Source organism: Eucalyptus grandis, chromosome 2, assembly GCF_016545825.1.
Source record: "Eucalyptus grandis isolate ANBG69807.140 chromosome 2, ASM1654582v1, whole genome shotgun sequence".
NCBI lineage: Eukaryota > Viridiplantae > Streptophyta > Magnoliopsida > Myrtales > Myrtaceae > Eucalyptus > Eucalyptus grandis.
Window position 1 is genome coordinate 46,729,267 of NC_052613.1, and position 23,265 is coordinate 46,752,531.

A 23,265-nucleotide genomic window follows, 5' to 3' on the forward strand; every position below is an offset into this window, starting at 1 on the left:
TCATTGTTCTTCACATACGTAATTGATCGGAACTTTCATTTACACTGCCAAGTTTTGCAACCAATGCGTAAATAATTTCCACTTTTATGGTAACGTTTCTTCGATTGGATGTAATTCCGTTCGACCTTCCATCTGAAACTTTCCTTTAATATTCAGACAAGTTGAAAGACAGATGAACTGTTTTACAAAGCAGAACTTGCGGACCACGTGATTTTCCCTTTTCCTCCAAGGATCCATATTGGGCGAAAAAACACATTCGGTACAGTAGAACCGTATGGAGAAAGATAATAACTCCTGTGTACCACTTCCGCCTTCCATCTTGACATGGTCAACAACAATGTCACTGGTCAAGGCAAATCCAATGAACACCTTTATTGGAAAAGTTCCAGGGCACTAAAGCCTACTGAGAGCTTTCGATGCAGCGGATGACCGTCCAAAAGATGGTGCGAGATATAAAACATGTGAAGCACATTCCAAATGGCTAAGCTGCATAAAATTATCAAACCAACCGTACGGCGAATGTCGCAAAAACATGGAAGCAACTCTCTGACCGAAACTGCTAAAAAAAAGTCCCTTAAGAGGACGACACGAACTGACTATTATCTAGGACTCTGATTCTCTCTGGCCTAGCAAAACAAGCATTTACAATTCTTTAAGACGTTAAAAGCATATACAGCAGTACAAGGAAGAAAAAGAAATCAAAGAATCAATGCCCGATAAATCGTAAGTCAATGCCTCTTTCTTTGCATGCTTCTATGTAGCTGCCACGACCAGACAATGAGAAATGCTACGATGCCCAAACCAACAGAAGACCAGAAGACTACCAACCACTGAGGCATCGGGTTTGGATACAAACCTTGCAAAATTCAACAGAGCCAAGTCATTACTGATGAAAATCTCACCTACCATCAACACCAATGAATTAGCCATCAAGAGAATTTACCATGTCCAAACTTGATGCATATGAGAAGCTCCACAATACATATTGCCAGCGAAAGCCAAACTAAAGCCCCAACCTTTTTCACCTTTTTCCTTGAATATTTAAAAAGTAATCATGTTAATGAACTACTAATAGTTCGAATCACAATTCTAAACATTCCCAGATAATGTCCCACTTGCACACGCACGAGCGCGCGCACGCGCGCGGGAGAGAGAGAGAGAGAGAGAGAGACCTGTCCTGGAGATATGAATTGTATTCACGGATTGTGGGGATTGCAATGAGCCACCATAGGATCAACCTATACACGATGACCGGGTTCCTTGGAGGAACCCACAGACAGAACTTGAGAAAGAATGTGTTCAGCTCCACTGTCAAGAAGACAACACAAAGACTAAGGACTTGAATGAAACGCCATGGACCAAGCAAGGGGTGCCACTCGTCTTTGTCCCACTGAGCTGGGGTGAATTGTCCCAATGTCCGTTTAACCTGAAAAGCAAAGTTCAGCAGCCCATTAAGAGCCAAAAAATGGCATGCAGAGGGGCATTAAATTAACCAAGTATAAAGTTTTCAGACTTCAGAGACACAGTGTTGCACGATCCAATTTAAGCCAGCTATGCACGAGTCATTTTACCAAAGACCAGAGCACAAAAGCACACCAACACCACAAACTTCAAAGAAAGAGGCTGACATAGCAAAAAGAGGTTCTAGGTTCCTGAAATTCCCGCACTACAATATATTTTCTGGAAGACCAAAATTACTCCGAAAGAAACAACCAACCGGATGCCATGTGATTCACTGCTTACTATGGACGAAACTGAGGGATGGTTATTTTGTTTTCAGTTATTTTCATGGGTTTTGGTTTTGGAGACATTAAGCTTGAAAGGATGATACTAACTTTCCAACTTTAGACTCAGGAGTCAAAAGTAAACTACTTTACCAAAGAAAAATCAAATGGAAAATGAAGCCACATGACATGCATATAATATATAGCAGGATTTCCTGAAGAATTCTTGAGATGCGTCCTTTTATCATGCTTATGACTTTTATCTATATATAGCAAAATGAATGGACAATATCGATTTACAAAAATGAGGAATAAATTACAATGTCCAAGCTGTAAATTCCTCTGTACCTTCCCTATGACATTAGGTTGTTGACTTATACCAACCCACTCATATGTTTTCCCATCAAAATACCTGACAGTATGCATTCCAGCCCAAATACCTGAAAATTGAAGCAAAGAATTAGTCACCAAATGCTTAATATTTCGTGCAGTTAATTCTGTCAAAAGCAACAGAACTCAAGACATGACATCGCCAAAGGCCTAGTAGAAATTTGACTGATATTATTCATGAAGCATGTTATGTTCATGCAATGCTCATCATGCAGCAAGGCAATGACAGTCTCTGTAACAGCAATTATACAGGAGCTACACGATCATAAATTATGAAAAAGCCTGCACATTTTTTTACAAAGCTCAACAAATAATCCAAGCAGAAAATCCTATCAGATAAACTCAAGAAAATAGGTAAAACCGCTTTTACAAGACCACTTTAAACATCGATACATGCACACATATAGTAATTATTAAACTATAATGACCCAATTGAGAAAATATAAAAAGAACCTAAGAAGGGGAAGGAAAAAACTGACCAAACCAGTTGCATATGAATATATCCAGAATAATGCTGTCCCACCAGCACTCATTGAAGTTGGGTAACATGTGACGAAATGTGAGCTGAAACCAAAGAGAAAAGCAGCTTAATTGCAAAAAACAAGGGTCCCACTATAAGTTCAGAACAGAAAACATTCCACAACTGTAGACAAACACAAGAAGGGGCATTCACGTGTTTGGATGCACATAAGCATACACACAAGGCCAAAAGCACAAACCTCCATGAACTCAAATCCAACTGATAGCAGCCACAGAAGTGGCTGATTACGAATCAATATCGCTTTTCCCCACCAGCCAAAGATGTGGGCAAGCACAAATTCATCAAACAGTGTATCCTGGAAAAGGAATGGCATTAAGGAAAACGATCAGATAGACATTCCATAAGATCAGACTTAAAGCAAGGGAAGGTAAAATGACCATTCAGGAAGAAATCATACATAAACATTCTTAAACCTGCTCGTAGGATTTTCTGGGAGATAAATCCTGCAGTCAGCTCCGTATGATCGTTCAGGAAGTTCTGCAAAGTTCAAGCAGATTTCACTCAGTCCCAAGTCCAACTGAAAACATTAATGTAGGAAACTGAATTTTTCATACTATCTACATCAACAGAAGAACACTCAAAAGGCCCAACAACTAATGCATCATGACAGTAGGTGTGAATGGAATCATTACCGACTCCCAGATCAGGATGGAGAAACTTCATGAATTGTCGAGCATCATCACGCTTCTGGAACATATTGCAATATGAAGTCAGTTAAACACCTTAAATTATGGCAGAGATAAGTAGCTAACAAGGTCTTTTAAAATTTCAGAGTACCAAGCATGTATTTCCTAGTCAGAATGTCAAATAGAACATTAAAAAGATCATCAAAAGTTGAAAAAGTATATGCAGACAATTATCAGCCGTAACAAATATTCAGCAGAATAAATGATTGGGACAAGTTGAAGTTCCTTAAGTTTTCCTGACTATTTGCCTCAATTACCAATATCGCAAATCCTCATCCCCCCAAAAAAATTAAAATATAGAGTAAACACTCTGTGGACCAGGGAAAACAAATCGAAGTAGACTTAACCAGAAGAATTGGGGAGAGAAAAAAAACACAGAACAGAGGAAAAACAACAGCAGACTTGGCCAGAGAGAGTAGTTATAAGAATGGCTGGCTACATGGGAACCAACCTGAAAAAGCAAGAATGTGAGAGCAACAAGGTATATAACAGCCATGCCATGGACTAGACGCCAAATTGCAGGATGAGGCCTAATAAGGACCCTGCATAATGCAGCAGATAGGTGAAAGTTAGACAGCCCCTAAATATTGCAGCATTAGCGAAAGTTGGATAAAACAACAAACAGAAATTTCAAATTAGAAGCAGGAAAGTAACTAAACCTGACCATAAGCCATTAGAAGATCAGAATGTGATAGAAACCCAACTAGAACCGGTAAACCAAAGGCATTAACAATTATCAGAAGTCATGACTGTCACACAATTCCATTCTCTATTTTTCAACACATCATTCAAAAACTTGTCGTGATATCACTATAATCTGGATCTGTTACTTATAAAAAATCCCTGTCATTGCATCAGGTATATAACAACGGACAGTATGCAAGGGTGAATACAAGAACAACAACTAAAGTTGCTAATCCCACTAAGTAAAGGTAATAAACTATGCAAGAATGATCATGCAGTCACTCCATCCCCTCATCATGCCATCACACCATCCCCTTCTCTATTTTAAGCAAATGGAAATGCAGCATTGACTAATGTACTTCATTAGCTCAACAAGTCAACATGCAACCATTTTAGTAATGTTGCGAGCTACAGCCTCACAATCACAACAATACAAAGGAGTTGTAGTTAGTACTCTATCCACTTCCTCCTTCCATCTTGGCCATTCCCCCAAACATTGGGTTTTCTCCCTCCATTTTAGTTCTAACTAAGTGAATACATATGGATTTAATATCTTTTATTCTCTAGATGTCAGGATATTCAAGTGCAAAATGAAAAACAATATAAAATGACAGACTAATTTGCTCCACCTGTAAGTAAAGTACATGCACGAAAGGAGAAAGACAAGGTGATGGTTAGATGTAAGTGAATAACAAACGGACTTACGTGGATGGGGCTTGCAGCAAGCAATAAGCCAGAAACACTGCAATCATGGCCCACACCCCCCTGCAAGAAACAGCCAAATTAAGGGCATTAAAAAGATAATTCTTGATGAGCGAAGTACATGAAATGCAACATGAAGCATTCGAGGCAAAACACGACGGCGTACCTTTTCACAGATGTAACGACATCACCAGATTCACTTCTTTCTGGATCAAGAGCTCCACTTGCCCATCTAGACAGAAGATATTTGAATTTTGGAAATTAACGAACAGCTCAAGTATAGTTTAATTTACGTTACTACACTTTTCGTAACAAACTCCAGTTGCTCAAAAAAGGAAATAAATCACATGTTCCTGTGAGTTAAAGAAATATCATCGAGTCTTCCTCCAGTTCATAAGATAGGTGAAGTTATGCACAGCATAGAAAGCAATCAGGTCCAACAATGCCACCATGAGGACAAAAGAAACAGATAGTAGCTAGCACCCACCTTTTTTTTTTCTCTTTCTGCCCATAGTTAACATTCATTTCAACATTAAGGAAGACCAGAAACACATCAGAGTTTAAAGGAAGAGAGTCTGTCATTCAATGTTAGCTATATGCAAAAAAACTTAACGTAAGCTTGCATATCATTTGAACCATGGTTGCCAATCAGCATGCACTTACATCAGAAAACATGCTCCAATTAGTAAGAGGGATATGGCCCATTGCCAATCAGCAATTACTTACATCAGAAAACATGCTCCAATTAGTAAGAGGGATATGGTCCGTGGCTTGTATGCCCATGCAGTCCAAGGATCAAATTCATCGACAACAGTCACATTGCCATTGCCATTTGCGTGCAAAAGATTATTCTGTCTCCTTTGTCTTCTATGATCATGAGGCTCCATAGCTGATAAGATACAACTCAGTACCTGCAAATCATAGAAGACAATAAAAACATGATGTCCTTTAGAAATAAAATCTGATAAGAAACAGCTAATTCCAAGAGAATAAGGATCATAATAAAACTACCATTAGAAAACCACCCACAAAGTTTCGTAATTAAATTAAAGAACAAAGAACGCTGTTCTTGCAACAACTAATTAAAGCCAATTATAGCGAACGTAACGTTAGTGCTGTCCAGAAGCAACAAATGCACGCATCACATTAACATCTGCCTGTAGTAAAAAATAAGTTAATGCTTAAATTACTGTTGAGACTGTCTTAACATGAAAAAAGCCGACCCCCCTTTTCTCTCACTCCAAGAAAAAGAAAAAGAAAAAGAAAAAGGCATAGCAAAAACCACCACTTCTAAGGTTTTCCCCACACAAGATAAAAGTAGTGACTTTTCAGCCTGTGTACTGCAACATGTACATTACAGTTCTTAGTTCCATCAAGTACTCATCACAATGTAGTAATCTTTCCAGAGCATCTCCGCCCCAAGAAAAACATCTGCAGGTGAAAAAGAACATGGGATGTCTGATCTTTAAATCCAGCTCATCCCACAAACTGTCATGGACCCCTACAGGTTGTCCCAGATAATACACTTACATTCAGCAACACTCCAATGATATGAGTACCCATTGAAATAAAGTTTCCGACATTGAAGCACTCTATGCACTGCTATAGCTACAAATAACCTTGACACCATTAAAAAAGGTCCTCAACTTTCCAACAAAGCAATTGTACCTTGCTTGCTTAACCCAAAACATACATGTTGTATCTATCTAAATTTCAACAAGTTAAGAAGTAAACGCTGAACATCTATCTCGAACCTTTGTAAGCATAGATTCTAGGAAGCATTCCCTATATTCACTACAACTTCAATATGTTGTGCACCTATTCTTCAAGTGAAAAAAAATAATAATAAATATAAATGTAAATCAATATTGACAAGTAAATACAAAAATATAACCAACCTCACTTCAAAATGAAAAAGTAGGAATTCTATAGTCTGATTTCCGGAAATTGAGATACACCAGGAATTTAACCAAAGTTATATGTTTATTATTTATCTTTCAAAACGTCTTTGCAATAACGGGCATTTTTTTTCGATTAACCAAGAAAAGAAAATTTTCGCTTGGACTAAACATAGGAATCACAGTCCCACAAAAAGGGATGCTTTTCCTACAATTCATCCCTTCAAGATAAAAAATAAAAAAAAAAACCCGAAAGGCATCTACCCACTGTGCAACTGCCAAACACTACCAGCCATTTCGAATTGAGACAATCACTTTAAAACGGTTTAACCATTACCGGAAAAGAATATGGAGAAACCTTTGATAATTGGGATCCACAGGGATTCCTCAAAGACCAAAAACAACAAATAAATGCGAGAATAATCCACAGAAATCTGAAAAGAAGAGGAGAGCAATGGGTATCAACATGCACACGAAAGAGACGACCTTTTCTGGTGGGAGAACATTGAAAAAGAAGAAACACGTGGAGGATTAAGCTTAACAGAGAAGCAACAACGAGGGAAAGAAATGAACAGAGAGATGCCCAGAAGATGCCAGAAAATGATAAAAAAGAAAGTCGGAAGAACATAGAGCAACGACGACACTACACAACACAGCAAGAGAGAGAGAGGGAGGGCGGCAAAAAACGCAAAAAAAAACACGAAGAGCGTCCATAAAAACGGTGACCCTAAAGGGGAAGTAGGGAGATAGATGTGCCGAAGCGAACTTACGTAGAGATAAGAGAGAGAAAAAGAGAGGGTGGGACGGGCTGACAGGGGATCCCTCGGCCGTACGATCGCAGACGAGAAGATCCGGGCCGTCGGATCGCGGAGACGGACGCTACAGGGGGGAACCGCCGCCGCGACTGGTCGATCGATCCTCGAGCGTTTGAGAGAGAGAGAGAGAGAGAACCTCCCTGCGCGCTCGCCCCGCCCCGCCCCGCGCCGCCCGCGCGCGCGCGAGATTAACGAGCGGCGAAGAATTCAATGCAGCATCAGACGACGGAGAAGCGCGAGTTGACGGGAGAAAGATAGAGAGAGAGAGAGAGAGAGAGAGAGCAAAAGGAACTCAGGAAGATTGCTGGCTTGGGGGGGCACCCTTTTCGCTCTGGCACCGAGAAAACTTATTTATATCCGAATCTGAGAGGCAAAGGAGGAAGCTTTAAGGCTTTTAAGATGACGACGATGACGACAGAGCTCGAAAAGGTTGAGAGAGAAGGGGGAAGGAGGAGAGGGAACGGAGATGAATACAGAAAGCCAACCCCTCTGCGCGTCCCTGCGAACGGCTGCTTAAAAGGGTCGCGCGACGGAGAGGAGAGGCGATCATTTAATGATTCCCACCCATTAATTGCTGATCTCCGCATTCACGCTCGCGACATTTTTTTTTTAATTTAAAAAAAAAAAAAAAAGGTTCTTTCTCCTGCCTACTGCCTTCTTCGTCTTCCTCTTCCTCGGAGAGAGAGAGAGAGAGAGAGTACGACGGTCAAAGGGAGATTTTGAAGACGTTTCGGACCACCCCTGGGGAATCGAGTGGGGGTGGGGGGGAGCTGTCCGGGCCAGGTCCCGAGAATGCCCTCCTGCTGGTGGCGTAATTACGGGGCATCATTCCCTGATGATTCGATTCTCCCCTCTCCCCTTTTATGCTCTCTCTCCCCCTCCCCCGGTCGATTTCGCGACATGATTAGCGCACTGCTTGCGTCTGATCCTGATTCCCCTCATGATTATCCAATCGCTTTTTAGGACCTAAAATCGCTGCCAATCCATCGTCCCGGTCTCTCTCTTCCTTTTCTCCCATTGACTCGGGTTCATCATTTCTCGCCGAATGAAAACGGATTTGGATTTGACTCGCATCCTTATCCAATCATGATTGAACTCAGAAAAAGGGCCGGTCCAGGTTCCCGGAGCACCATCTGAGCCCGAGAAAAGTAAGGCCAGTCCGGGTCCTGTTGCGTGCCCCTACTCACTACCATTACCATAGGCATTTTTTCTCGGACCACGCTCGACCCGTTCATATTTGTACGCCCTACTCCCCCTCCCTCCCTCCCTCCCTCCCTTCCTTTTCAAAAAGGCAGTGGAGGACAGTAATCAATTTTGTCCTGTCGACGTGTATACGTGCGTACTTGCGTGTACGCGTACAGGTCCAGATCGAGTCAACCGAGCAGGCGTGTACTCCCCTCTCTTTAATTGCAGTCCGTTCAAACATGAAAACGAAATGTCAAACGCCCCCCTCCGACCGTACGGCCCCCGCCCGTGTAATAAAAAGCGGGGCAAAGTACGCCCGTCCCAGAGCGCAAAAGGCCCAACGTTTTGCTGCCGCTGCTGCTGCTGCTGCTGCATCATCTTTGTGAATTATAAAAGCAAACTCATGAACAACAGCAGAGGATGATGCGAGGGTAGGAGACGGGTTATTAAATGGAGAGGGGCAAGGGTCGTTGGACGCAGGAATAAATGTAATGCGGGGTGTAGATCCAGCTAAGGGGGAATGTCGCTTGGAGGTTGTTGCGTGTCGAGATCGAATCCTTCCTCTCTTTTTTTTTTTTGGCCTCTCTCTTTTCTCCTGCGCCTTCGGCTGCACTAGGGTCGGCATCTCCTTTTCTCTGGGTACAGCTCACAAAAGGGCTTTCCAATACGAGAACCGCTTTTTGTCTTGTCAACCTTTTTCTTTTCTCGTGTGCTCGCACAAAGGAATCCTAAATAGCTATAGCCTTTTGTTCCGAGGATCGAATAATTGCATGCATTATCTCAATGGGACAGTTATTATTCTTAAGTTTTGCCTTACCGTGTAATATCATATTTGGACTTTTAATTCTACCGACATGAACCTTAAAACTATTTTAAAAAATTAGATGGTTCCTATTAGAATGATGGGTCGATATGATATAAGAATACGTGATAATGATTTCGATTTTTTCATACATGTTCTTTTTGTATAACTTGATTTTTACTAATTCAAAGATCATATTGGATAAAATGGACTATATTGAATATTTAGTGATAATTCCAGGATCGTATTGAATAAAAATTACACATTAAGTATAGTTTAGCCACTATAAGCGTTGTTAGCGAGAATGAGGTTGGTCAAGATTGCCTAAAGATTTGGATCGTGTGCACCTTTTGACTTCTAAAAAGCTGATTTGAATTAAAAGTAGGTTTGGACGATGATCGGGCTTATCACATCTCGAGATTCTCCTTCAAGTACGAACATAAACTTCAAGCAACGACAAGAGCTCATTCATATTCTTTGAATTTCTTCGATTATGTTAAACTTCAAAACATAACACATAATATCGTAAACATCTTAATCTTTTACAGAATAGGCTTGAAATTCCACTCTAAAAGTAATGATGGCAGACTAGATCGCTTTTTCCGGAAGAGAGTTTTGTTTGAATTTTTGTGTTTGGTACATGGAAAATGAATGGCGAAGCTTAAATCTATTTTTGTTCAAGCAAATCGCCACGTTATAAAAGGTGGAAATTGACTTTCTTAATTAATTAAGGCTTCGTTTGTTCTGCGAGAAAAGTTTTCTCAAAAACTATTTCATCATTTCTGACATTTAGAGCACTTAAGAAATTAAGTTAACAAAAAGTAATTTCATAATCAATGGAAAACCTATGCTTAAATTAAGAAAAATGGTTTTCTCTTTCAAAATTCAAATATCATTTTTCAAAATATGATTAAATATTGGCACTTGAATCAAAGAACTTGGTCCTTATGTATTAGTATCCCGACGCTTGTGCTAGGGTCCTTGGTAGCAAGCCCGACTCTAGAGACCGAGCTTGGGTTCACAAAAGCCGAGGCTAGAACATTGATTCTCATGGCTGGGTCCCTAACTACCATGCTCGAGTACCCAACTCTTGCCCAGCCCGACACTTTGGTGCTTGTGCTCGAGGACCTAACTCTTTCATCAAGTTTTTGGCACAAAGGCCAAAGTCCACAACACCAAATTCGAGACATTGTTGCCTGTGCTCAAGTCCACAACAACCATGCTCAAGACCCCAAAACTTATGCACAGGTCTCTAGCCACCCTGCTTAATAGGGCCCGTTTGGTTCGGCTATTAAGAAATGTCGTTGGGAAAATGCAAATACATTTGAGATAAAAAGTTTTTCAAAATGCTTCAGTGTTTGGTGAATTATAATTTAAAGTGCATTGGAAAGTGACTTTGGCGTAAATATTGTTTGGTAAACCCTACATTTGCAAAGGGCTTTTATTATTATTTTTAAAAAAATTAAAATCAAGTCTGATGAAACTCTGCTGCCGACCAACGACCACCACCTTGGCCACCGGTGAGGCTCCCTGAGGTCAATTAAACCTAGATCTAGCCATCGGCTAGGCTGCTTGAGGTTGCACAACCTCAGGCAATGCTGTCGCCTGGGCCTTGCTAGCAGACAGATTTAGGTTTGCACATCCAAGACAAGCATCGCCTAAGGTCACGCAATCTTAGGAAGCGTCGCTTGGGTCCACACAACCCAGGTGATGCCGTTTGAGGTTGCGCGAACCCAAATCTAGCCATCGGCGAGGCCCAAGAGTCACTGCTTGAGGTCACACGACCTCAGGCAGCCTCGCCGGCGGCTAGATTTGGGCTCACCTAACCTCAGGGAGCCTTGTCGGTGGTTGGCCAGCCTTCAGCAAGTATGAGAAGATGAACACTTGGAGGAAAAAGTTAAGGTCAATGGGTCAACAATAGAAGGTGGACTTGTATTTCCAAAATATTGAAAACCCAAAACAAATTGGACCTCTTTTGGGCTTTCTATATTCCCAATGCTAACATTTGGCTAAGGGACTTCAAAAAATGATTGTCAAATACATAATATTTTCCTCAAAGCCCTTTGGAAAAGCTCGAACCAAATGTGGCCATAGTCCCAAGTCCATTGAAATTAGGATCAATTCCATGGCTACCAAGCTCGAACTACAAAGGCTTGCCCCAAATCCCTTATAGCCGAGCCCAAGACCCTAGTTACTATTCTTCTATGCTCATGTCACTAGCACTTGGACTCGAGTCCATGGAGGTCGAGCCTGAGACACCCATGCTGGGTGCTTGGATCCTTGACGACTATGTTTGGCTCCCACACCAAGTCAGTGGCACTTGAGTCCTAATTCAATGCTTAAGTCCATTAAGGCCAAACTTAGGTCCATAGAGGCATGGGACTCCGGTGCCCGTGCCCAAGTCCTCGATAGAAATGTCTAGGTATTCAACTATCACTCTCGAATCATCAGTGCTCAGGCCCAAGTCCACACAAGTCAAGCTAGAGACGTCGGTGCCCTGATCGAGTCTCTAGCAACCATGCCCAAGTACCCGACTCTGGTGCCCAACTCATTGGTGCATGGGTTCGAGTTCATAGAGGCAAAGCCTTAGTCCATGAAGGTCGGGCTCGAGACCTCGGTATCCGTGCTTAGGTCCTTGACGGTATACCTAGGTACCCGGCTCTACACATGCAAGTCACCGGCCCCAGAGCTTGAGTCCATCGAGACTAGGCCCAAGTCCTCGATGCCCATACTCACGTCCTCAACAAGTGTCCCATGCACTTGCTCCTATGCCCAAGTCACTGTCCACAAAGGTCAAGCTCAAGTCCCCATTGCCCATGCCAAAGGCCCTTGCAACCATGCCTGAGACCTCGATGCCCATGCTTGAGTACCCAACTTCCACACCCAAGTCATTGGCTCAAATCTGGTTCCACAAAGGCTTGGGCTCAAGTTCCTCAAGGCTAGATTTGAACCTTGGTGTTCATGCCTAGGTACTTGAGTCCTATGCCCAAGTCACCGGCACTTGATCCCAAGTCCATCAAGGACGAGCCTAGTCCTCAATGTCTTAGATTTTCGGTGGTTGGGCCCATGAAACACTCACTCATGCAATTGAGATCCGAGCAATTGAGGGCATGCATGATAAAATTTCTATTTCTCTATTTCTCTGTTTCCTGGAATATGTTTGGAACAGAAATTCATTTGGTAACACAATTTGATTTTTCTATTTCTGGAAAAGATTTATATTCCAAAAATAGATTTGAAGAAGAAATCAGAAGCTAAAATTTTTGTTTCGAAATTGAGAAATCAATTTAAAGAAATAAATTTTTGTCCTAGAAATTTTGTCTTACATCATATGAATAGTACACGTTTATTAGAAAAAGAAAATAAAATTTTCCTTTCTAAATAATGAAAAATGATTTCTAGTTCATTTACATATTTCGGTTAAATACCAAAAACTATTATCATATTCTCGGAAAATGAATTTTTAAAAAACATATTCCTGGAATATCAGGTTTTTTACAAAATAAACGTTAGCCGAGGTGAAAAGTATTTTCGAAATGAGACATACTGGGCTAAACTAACCTGGCTCAGGAGTAGAGTTATTTCTCTCTCTCTCTCATATGTACTGCTCTCAAAAGTCCTACAGCATAATCTGACGGAAAACACCTACAGCTCTTACTATACATTTGAAAAAACTATTTGTCCAATTGGAGATGAGTACATATGATTTCTCCAGCTGGAGAAGGAGAGAGGAAAAGAGAAGGAAGGTGGGGGGGACTGACAGATATGGTAACATAATCAATGTCCTCATATGCGAACAACGATCGCAATCCAATCTTGCATGCCCTGATGCCGGTCGAAAGAGGAGAAAGAGCATCAAACATGCGTGGGGGGGTCATGTTCCAAAACCCTAGCAATCTCTACCCACAAATGCAAACATAAACAAAGAAGAAATTCAAAACATATGTACATGATCGGGGGAAAACAAACGAAACCTTCCAAACAAATGCATTGTCGTTCTGACACTCGCTCCACTTGCTCCGCATCGTGTGTAGTTTCCAACGTCCATGTCCCACCCCATTTCCCTAATTTGACATCATCGTTTTCATCTTCACATGGGTTTATAGTGGTGAGCAGAGCCATTACCTTCCGGTTTTTTTTGGTCGGTTATTGCCCTCCGGTTTATAAGGAGGATTTGTCAACCGGACTGCGTGCCCACTAAATCAGGCCTAAATGTCCAGCTGAACTGTTTGACTTCTTTTTGAAAATTTCCTTTTTGGGGTATTAAACACATTTTAGGTTATATAGTATCAAAACTTTTGGGCGCCGGAATTAGGTACGTTTCACCAAACCTTGTCAAACGTCTAGATCATTTTTCTGAGGTACTTTAAGCCAAAAACTTGCCTTGGCAAAGCTCAAAACAAAGCAAGTGCCCACCAACTTTGACTTTGAAACATTTTCGAAATGCTACGCGAGGGCTCTAATGAATCCTTGGGTCCCTATCTTACCCTGGCAAGCTAATTATTCTTCCGATTTCGTCCCCTGTAGTCCTAACATACCCAAGCCACCATAGTACAAAAAGGAGGGAGAGTTAGCTGGTTAGCTGATGCTCGCGGCTACCGTTGCCAACTATGCCTACGAAGTCGACGGACATGTTGTGGTAACATAAGCTTATGGGATTGAGGTGTCTGCACTAGAGAGAGAGAGAGAGAGATGTGGTGGCATTGACATTAAGTTGCGAAAGCAGGGTCTCGTGCAACTTTAGGAGAGCCAGATCTGGTAGTAGGACCGCCATCTTTGTTTGGCATTTGTTCTCAATTTCCCTTAAAGCTTCTTTCGTAACTCTTTGTCTCTCCACTTTAAAGTTGCCATTATAGTTAAGTGATTAAATATCCGTTGCCAAACGAATTAGTACGATAAAAGTAATTTCAAGTCAAGGATCTTTTACTCATTACAAAATCTTAAAAGCGAAAGCATTTTCAAACGCACCCTTAATCCGTCTCTCTCAAATCAAACGTGCTTGTCAACTTCACTTATCTCGCTATCAATTAATCATGCTACCATATCTTTTCAAGATTTTTTTTCTTGGAATCTGTAATTTTTTTCATTGCATGAAATAATAGAGAGAAAGGTGACATAGAATCCCCTTTTCTTTTATTAAAAAAAAGAAAAAAGAAAAAGAAAAGAACTGCATAAAATAATTAGGAACATGATATAAGTCTTATTTTCATATTTCCAGCCAATCTATAAATGCTTGAAAAATGGCGAATCCCAGCCATGGCCCGACACCCCGGCAGCCCTACAGGAACAGGCTACAGCTCGACGACGAAACCGCATCTCCACATGGTTTAATGGGTCTTCTTCCCGAAACGCACCGTTTTTTTCCGGCTCGACGCGTTACGCTCGCTCATTGCCCCATCCTAATTACTCAATTTCCTCAGAAAAACTTGTGGTGTCCATTGTCCATGTCTTTGTATTTGCGCAGTAATAAATAGGAAAATTATTCGGATCTCAAGTAAAATTTCATGTTCTTTTTTTTTTCGTTTGACTCAAAACTCTGGATATTTGGGTGTTGATTTTTATTTTATTTTATATATATATCCCTAGATTAGAATTGTCATTTATCCATGTTAATAAGTACGTTTCAATTGTTACCACTGTGAGTGAAGATAAAAGAAAATGGTTAACATTAACACCGGCAAAATTCTCAACTTGATACATTTGTGCCATATTTATTTAAATTGATTTTCGTCAAAAAGTTCCAAATCAGTACATCTGTGCCATATATACCGGAGTTGATTTTTGCGTTATGAAAAAAATATCAAATCGGTATGGAGGCAAATCTATCCAAATACTAAGGCAAATTGGGGCAAAACGAAAGATTCAGCAGATTTTTTTAAACGTGAAAGGCAGCTCTTATGGCAAAGTGGCAATTTTAGAAGATTTCAAATCTCAGCTCATTTGTTCCAAATCTACATTCCCAAAATGATATCATTTAGGAGACTCATCCATGTCAAATTTACATATTCAATTCACATCACACATCGATCATATGAAGTATTTGTCACATCTGATTTTTCGTCATGAACGGACTTTAACAGAAGATAGATTTGTCATAAGTATCTACCAATTTGAAATTTTTTAGTGGTATTAATCCATATAAAGGAAGTTTCTAAGAGGACAAGAATGGCAAGCTGAGAAAGCAACCTTAAATTTTCTTCATATAAGGTTGTGCTCTTAACAAAATTGAATCTGCTGCGACATGCTAAATAGGAAAGAATATTCGAATCAGCGTCACTTTTATTCCTATACTTTTTCATAGCAAATATCGGATAATTTCTAGTGGCCAAGAGTGATATATATATATATATATATATATATATATATATATGCATATTATATTAGCATAACCATTTGCATATGAAGGACACATGTGAGCAAGATTCCAACTGTTTGATGACAACGTGACACGATAACAAGAGGGCTTAGAGATCTTGACCTCGAAGTCAGTGGGGGCAATGAAGACAATATCGTTGACACTAATCCTTTCGTTCGAAGATAACAATAATTAATTTTTTTTCCTAATTAAATGAGACGTGAATCGTAATTTTGGTTACTCTAAGCACTGCCGTGGTAACACAAATATAAATTTACCACGAGTCGCATAGAAGTTACAAACTTTCTTGTGGCATTCGATGTGGTCCCGTACATCAATGGGCCTTGTCATATTAGGATTATAATAAGTAAATAGTTACTCAAATTGTCATGGTCCACCCATTGATTGGACCGATTAGATGGCATATTTGAAGCTAGTAACTGTCCGTTTCCATTATATTTGGAAGAAAGAAAAAGATTTGAGATACCCAAAAAGATATATTAAATTTTTTTATGTTATATGATAGTATTGATTATAGTGGTGTTGGAGTTTGGTCAGGTCAGATTCGGGGAACATATATGAAAATTGAAAAGCTGCCTTAGAAGACAAAACACGCCGCGAGAAAGTCTAGTCTAAGGTTAAGAGTCAGAGGCACCTCCAACAGAGGTGGTCTCTAGAGATTGACATTAGATAATTTAAGAATTCACGACTTGGATTTTGAGTCATGTGATCTCTGGCCAAAAAACTTCAGCTGATGGACAGCCTATGATCTGTCCGGGGTCGCCATTTTCACGTGTGTGCTCTCAAAAACGTCCAAAATGAAGTCATCGCTTTGTTACCGATAAATAGATTAGTAATTGTCCAAACTGAAGCCACAACCACATCTCATCCTTCCGAGCAGAATGATGGTGAGAACTGAAATTGAGATGATTGAAATTAGAGCTTAAAGTTATATTCACTTCGAAACTGAGGCGACCTATGACCGTGCTTATTACTACTAGAATGATCAACTACAAAACAATTCAGCCGGCAAATGAGAATGAAAGGAATTGCCCCAAAAATTGTAGATTTATAGTCAAAGATTGGACTTCAGACAAACAACCTTTGGTGCCAGATATTGTCTCCTAATGAACGACGAGGAGCAAAATCTGCCGTGGAACATACATGGTGTAGGATGGTAGCAGACACTGAGCAAGTTAAGTGGACCTATCAGATAATGAAAAGACAAAAAGGGTTCGGGCCATCCCCCGGTAGGCTATGAATAGTGGGCTTTCTTTGGGCCTATTGTGTTAACTTGTCCTAAACACGGGGAAGGGACAGCTGCCCCTACACACTCTCTTTTCTCAAAATTAGATACTCAATTATACAAAATTAGATTTTTTCTATTGGCATATAAAAAATTAGTTTTCAAAGGGTAGTATTTACTTCATCTCAATGTAATAGTACAAAGACGATCATATAAATATCTTTAAAAAGAATCACCGGGCCATTAAAAAAGAACATTGGGTTTGCCCCAGTAGCTAGGGAGAAGTGGGGATTCGAATCTCAGATAAGGTTGGAAGGATAATTTACTTTAAGTATGGATTTCGACTCTCACGCCCTATAGTCAAGAGTAAGAGTAAAATATAGTCAAGAGTAAGAGTAAAAAATAGGAGTACAGTAAGACTAACCAAAGAAAAAATATATACTTATCTTCAAAAGAACTAAGAAAGTGTGAAAAAAGAAGTTTGGAACATAAATTGAGGACCACGGTTTATTCTTGCTAAAAACTTGCGTGACAACGGTAACATGACAATAGAAATGACCAAATTGAAGGACATATTGTATCTGTCCACACATAAAAATCCAGCATATAAAAAGTATCCTATGAATGCTTACAAAATCATTTAGAAAACAAGTCGTTCTAAACCTTTTTAAGGATCCATACACTTAATGTCTTAGTTTAACTATCACATCACTCTCCTAATGCCGTTCAGGAACCATTTCCTTTCTCACGGGTATTATTTGGAAGTATGAGGGCAATAAGGCAAGGATCCAAGCCAAGGAACCGAAACACTCACGAATCCTCATTTAACAGAACGATAGATGAAAAAACAGACCACAAAACACTTCAACCGAATTGCAGTCCCATTGTACCGAAGTTGCTCCGAATTTTGGGGGCTTAGTATGTGTATCCTTTTACGAACATCCCTTTCTTTGCTTCCTCGCTTTCACCCTCGGCAGAGTACTGTCCAAGTTGAGCCAATGAGTTCGCCTTGGCACGCACCAACAGTGACTTCTGTGCGGCTTCAACATTCTCTGGCCTTCCTTGCCATGTCTTCAGCACAGTATTCTGCAGCGCTCGTGCATATGAGAAGGAAACATGCCAAGGGTTGGGGCTCTGGTTCATCGCGTTAAGGTTCTGGGTGGCTTGGACTTCAGATTGTCCTCCTGACAAAAACTGGAAACAAAGAGAAAAAAAAAAATGCCCATTATCTAATAGGTTCTATTGAAATTGATGCTCTCTGATCATAACTATGCAATTACCTGCTATCATGCTAACCTCCCACACAACTGCGATTACTATCATATATTCATAAGAATCCCTCCCACATCAGTATATCTATAGTAGTCAAACCTACATGCCCAAACTTACCCTCGGTTTCATATATTGGTGCCTATTTCAGCAGAAACATACCATATGCATCATGTACCGCAAAAGGAAAATAAAAAAGAAAAGCCATCAAACATTAGAATAAGAATGCATGACAACACGCGACCAGCCTGCTAAATTGTTAGGCTTATATGTACTACAATAGGCTGCAAAGATGTGTAAATGTTAACATGAACATACCATGATTCCTGGAACAGCAGGTGGAACTCTCCTTCTCAACATTGTAAGAGTGTACTTGGCAATCGTCTCAGGAGAAGCCTTCTCCTTATGCTCAGCTCCAGGAGTTACCATGCTGGGTTTAAGCAGGATACCCTCAAACAAAACATTGTTCTCAGCCAAATAGAAAAAGACCTCAGACCAAACCTTCTCTGCCACTTCAAGAGTCCTCTCAATAGGGTGGTCTCCATCAAGAAGAATCTCAGGTTCAACAATGGGCACAAGGCCATTATCCTGCACATTAGACAATATATAACAACTAAGGGACACCAGATATGAAAGCAGTGCATCCTATTTACAACCTTCAAGACGGATGTTTACTGAATCGGAAAATTCCAGCCTATCAGAAAATTTAAGTAAAATAATCATCTAAAATAGTATTTACTCTATTTTTAAGTAGAAGGCATCACCCAAAAAGGAAGCATTTTCAAGGACCAAATCGAGCTGACAAGTCATGCAGGCATAAAATTGGACATATTGTCGAACAGTCAGTCAGTTCAAATTTCAGCTCCAATATAAAAACAGTGATCAAGAAGTTACAGTCATTGAGAAGTCCTTTATTTAGTTCTTACACCAAAAACAGTTTGTAAAATGAGAACAGAGGTGTCTTAAGTTGATGAGTTACCTGAGAGATGGCAGCATATCGTGCAAGTCCCCACGCAGCTTCTTTTACTGCAAGAGCAGAGGGACCACAAGGAATGCTAACCACTGTCCTCCTGCAAAATAATTTAAGCATTGAAGGTTAATGAGCACAAGTGTAAAGCATTCAAATAGCAAGGGGCATATTCAGCAATGGCAAACAGATTAGTTACATGTCGTGTAATAAGATATTTTCTGGACTTCTTTTTTCATAAAGAGAAATTAAAGAAAGGCCGAAAGTAACATCTTAATGAACAAATTGGAGCACAAGCTGACTCACCATTTGGCAAAACGAGCACCTTGCTTGTAGTATTCAGCGGACCTTGAAGCCAATCCATCCAAGCCTTGGCACCAGGATTCGTTATTGGATCCAGGAAGAGGAACCAAACCCTTTGGACAAACAGAGTGTACTGATGATAAGCACATTGATAACGACAGTTTCTATTTGAAGCATAGACATTCAGGAAGGGCCGCTCAAAGCAAACCTTGTCAACTTTAATGCCTGGAACAATTTTCTCCTCACGCAGGCAGTCAACAAATTTCTTCCCATCTGTTGTCGATTGGTAAAGTGTCTCCTCAAACAAAATGGCACCAGAGATGTATTCACCCAGACCAGGCGTGGTCAACAGAAGTTGTCTATAAGCTTGACGATTGACCTCAGTGTTGTCCAACCCGATGGATGCTAACCTTTTCCCACATGTTGCATTTGACTCATCAATGGCAAGGATACCACGACCAGGAGATGCAATGGATTTCTGTGCATAATGAACCAAGAAAAAGCTCACCAGACTGGTAGAATATGTTTACAAACATCTCCTTTAAATGAAATCCCACTGGGAGTAAATGATGTTTCAACTCTTAACTTGGGGAAAGAATTACTTAACTCTCTCTCTCTGTCTCGCTCTATCTCTTACATAGAGCAACAATAGTTGCAATTTATTGCAAGATCAGATAAAGGGAAAAATGTTTGGGCTTGTCATAATGCACTACGACTCATCCAACATAAGAATATAATCAGATGACAAAAATATGAAACTGCTATGCATTGCCAGAAGACAATAGTGATAGCAAAACTCAATCTCATATTCCAAAACAACAGGTGCAAGATAGGATAACATGAGAGGACACTTAGGATTAGAATCTTATGAAATTTAAAATTATGAGGTACACCTCCTCGAGGGAAATACAGAAGGAATTTGAAACATCCCACGGAGTTGGCTGTTTTGGGCCAAAGTAACTTTGGTAGGAGAAATCCAGCATAAACTGAATTAAGAGGTAAAGTAGGGACGAGTCAAATGAAATGTAAAAAGTGTCTCCACCAATTGGGGTCCCAAAGACGAAAGAAAAACAAGGAACGCTATGTTCATTTATTCCATATGCACGCCCGGCGGCAACATTAGTTTTCATTATCCATCACGAGGAGAGTTCCCTCGGGATCGCGGTAACGGTTAGGCAGGAAGGCTCGTCTCCGATACGAACGAAGTTGATGGTAGGTCAAGTTTTATTTTTTACGAATGCAAACGAGCGGACCCAAGGAGGTGGACCACTCATTTGAGACAAAGCTGACAAAACAAAAGAACGCAGATAAATCCAACGAAAGATCGACAATCGATAGCTATCTCTCCTGGCCCAACAGAAGTCAATTCTGTCTCCATGGAACTTCAAGCAATAATTGACCCACGGGAACACTCCACCGGTCAACGATCAAACCCAGCAAGATTCAAGATTCAAGATCCAAGCGCCCAACAAAGGATCAATCGAGCTACCCAGAGCCCTCAAACCTCATAATCAGAGATCCCAAACCCAAAACCCCACACCAAACCCGCATGCAAACAGCGAGCACCAACTGATCAATTGCCCAAAACAAAAACAACCGATTGTAACGAGGGAGGGAGGGACTGACGGCGGTCTGGACGAGCTCGTCGGAGTAAGCGGCGGCGCGGATCGGGGCGGAGACGCGGCGGGCGGGGAAGCGGGCGGCGGACGACCGGGGGCGCGGGGCGAAGGACTGCTGCCCGGCGATCCACTTGGAGGAGGTGGCGTTGAGCTTGGCGAAGCTGGCGCAGGCCATTTCCCTTCTCTTCGCACGGAGGAATCCGATCGAGCGAGCGAGAGGGAGAAGGAGGAGGAGGAGGAGGAGGAGGAAGTGGAGGTTGGTGAGGAATACGAAGACGTGCCTATAAAATATAAAGGGGGCAAGGGGGAAGATGGGGGACTTGCTTCAGTTCTTCTCGTGAAGTCCGCAGACCGTGAAAGAAAAGACGGCCTCGCGTGCGGAGCCTACCAAACGTTCGCTGTCGTCGCTGTTCTGGTTTTTTTCTCTTTCCTGCCTTCCTCCGCCTTGGTCGCGAATTTGCCCCCTTCTCACCTGCCCGAGCCTAGCTAGTAGCATCGACCTAACCATCCCTGTCCTTTCACTAGTTCTTCAACTCCCGTCCTCCCCCCGGCAGGAAGTGACCCGCCTGCCCTGGGGAATTGCAATTTGCAATTCGATTATGCGGGCCGGGTGAGCCGGACTCGCCCCGTTTAAGCAAGGTTTCGTAATTGAAGACCCTCGTTCAAGCCCGCTCGACAGTGTCTTTGGGCCCTTTTAGCGGGACCCGGCTCAACTTGTGTAGTTTTTATGAGGATTGCTACGTTTATTCAATTTGATTTTTTCGTTTTTTGGGTACTCATCAACGTCTTCATATGTCGTATTTATGAAATGGTTCTTCAGTGTCGTCCTCTGAGCTATCTCCACTTTTTGACCTTCTGTAGTCTTTCAACTTTCGAGGTTTCAAGCCGGTCATATTATGTGGATTCTAGGAGCTAATAAAATGATGCACTCAATTGTTGACCCGGCGCAAGGAGATTAATAGATAATCGTGTTTGATGCTTTGATCTCCCGCGTTTGTTAGTGCGTTACATGGCTAGAAGAAAAGTGTTTAAAAGCGCTTGCAGTATCAAGCATTTATTGTTAATCAATTTCTTAAATTGGTCTTAATAAATTGAGCTTCTGCTAAATTTGTAATTGGCCACGATAAATGTCAAGGAAGATGTAGCCACGGTTTATGTGGAATGATGAGAATTACAATATGTTGACGAGTATATAAAGAAAAACGAACCGTGAAGGTAGACTTAAATCGATGTATGAAAAATGTATTGTAAGATAACGTCCCCATCATAGAAACGAAAAAAGCAAACATCCGAGGTATTGTATATATCCATGTTTTCACTTCCTTTTCCGACCCAATTTTGAAAATTGAAAACGAGATATCTGTTTTAAAGGGATTCAAACAGCCATCACAAGAGACCGCAAAGCAAAAACATCCTCTGTATCGTCAACCACCTGCGAATCAGACCGATTGTCGCATTTGGACCTCACTTGCACGCCTGATATTCAGGTCAACATGGGAAGGCTTGAAATTAGAGAAAAAAACAACACACACACACACACAGAGTATGATATATCTAAAGCAAAAAAAAAAAAAAAAAAAAAAAAAAAAAACAAAGACCATTGTTGGCCAAGTTGAAATTAAAGCAAATAACTTATTTACGGTAAATAGTATAAAAACACAGAGTATGGTATATTTAATATTTAATTCAAATTTGTTTTCAAAGAGTAGAGGGTGGTTAATTGATAACGCTTGCTATTTATTTTAATTTTCTTGAAAGTTCATGGGACTATATGTCGCACAAACTCAAAGCAAAATAATATTCGCGTGGTTAGAGAAAAAACTGTGAAAGTGCAAAATTTTCTTGAAGAACTTCAATTTACGTCAACTTTTCGAGACCCGCATTGTAGAGCCTTTGTCTCTTGATGTCATAACCTCTCATTTGTTGATAATTATTACCATTAGTATCTATTTGAAAACACATTAGTCCCTATTTATAATTCTCAAAAAAAAAAAAGCATTAATGGCTCACTTTTTTTATATGATTATAGATATCTAAGATGTTGTTAGTAATGTCTTTCAAATAATAATTTTTCCTAAA

The 23,265-nt window shown here is 40.7% G+C and overlaps 2 protein-coding genes across 3 annotated transcripts; both read right to left on the bottom strand.

Annotated features, from left to right (window-relative positions):
* Window positions 1–453: 453 nt before the first annotated feature.
* Window positions 454–8,043, bottom strand: LOC104433168 (CDP-diacylglycerol--serine O-phosphatidyltransferase 1). 2 transcript variants are annotated; one of them, XM_010045832.3, is made up of 13 exons: window positions 7,396–8,036; window positions 5,454–5,638; window positions 4,894–4,959; window positions 4,731–4,790; window positions 3,793–3,883; window positions 3,288–3,342; window positions 3,053–3,132; window positions 2,834–2,950; window positions 2,594–2,678; window positions 2,073–2,164; window positions 1,173–1,426; window positions 944–1,032; window positions 454–856 (listed from the first exon to the last, which is right to left on the bottom strand). In XM_010045832.3, exons 2-13 carry the CDS (start codon window positions 5,612–5,614, stop codon window positions 729–731), a joined length of 1,278 nt encoding a protein of 425 aa, XP_010044134.2. In that variant the 5' UTR covers window positions 5,615–5,638; window positions 7,396–8,036; the 3' UTR covers window positions 454–728. The 2 variants fall into 2 exon arrangements, 1 of the variants encoding a protein (XP_010044134.2); XR_005548723.1 differs by having other exon boundaries at window positions 823–856; window positions 944–1,025; window positions 7,396–8,043.
* Window positions 8,044–17,508: 9,465 nt separating this feature from the next.
* Window positions 17,509–21,603, bottom strand: LOC104433167 (fructose-bisphosphate aldolase 3, chloroplastic). Its single transcript, XM_010045831.3, has 6 exons — window positions 21,194–21,603; window positions 19,776–20,045; window positions 19,571–19,680; window positions 19,277–19,367; window positions 18,616–18,885; window positions 17,509–18,222 (listed from the first exon to the last, which is right to left on the bottom strand). The coding sequence occupies exons 1-6, from the start codon at window positions 21,359–21,361 to the stop codon at window positions 17,944–17,946; spliced, it is 1,188 nt and encodes a 395-aa protein (XP_010044133.2). The 5' UTR covers window positions 21,362–21,603; the 3' UTR covers window positions 17,509–17,943.
* Window positions 21,604–23,265: the final 1,662 nt, after the last annotated feature.

Coding starts and splice junctions, on each gene's coding strand:
- LOC104433168 (XM_010045832.3), bottom strand. CDS start 5,614: ATGGAGCCTCATGATCATAGAAGACAAAGGAGACAGAATAATCTTTTG. Junction 2,679..2,833: donor TTGGATTTGAGTTCATGGAG/GTTTGTGCTTTT, acceptor CTTTGGTTTCAG/CTCACATTTCGTCACATGTT. Junction 1,033..1,172: donor AATTCATATCTCCAGGACAG/GTCTCTCTCTCT, acceptor TAAATATTCAAG/GAAAAAGGTGAAAAAGGTTG.
- LOC104433167 (XM_010045831.3), bottom strand. CDS start 21,361: ATGGCCTGCGCCAGCTTCGCCAAGCTCAACGCCACCTCCTCCAAGTGG. Junction 19,368..19,570: donor GGTGCTCGTTTTGCCAAATG/GTGAGTCAGCTT, acceptor ATTATTTTGCAG/GAGGACAGTGGTTAGCATTC. Junction 18,223..18,615: donor CTGCTGTTCCAGGAATCATG/GTATGTTCATGT, acceptor CTTTGTTTCCAG/TTTTTGTCAGGAGGACAATC.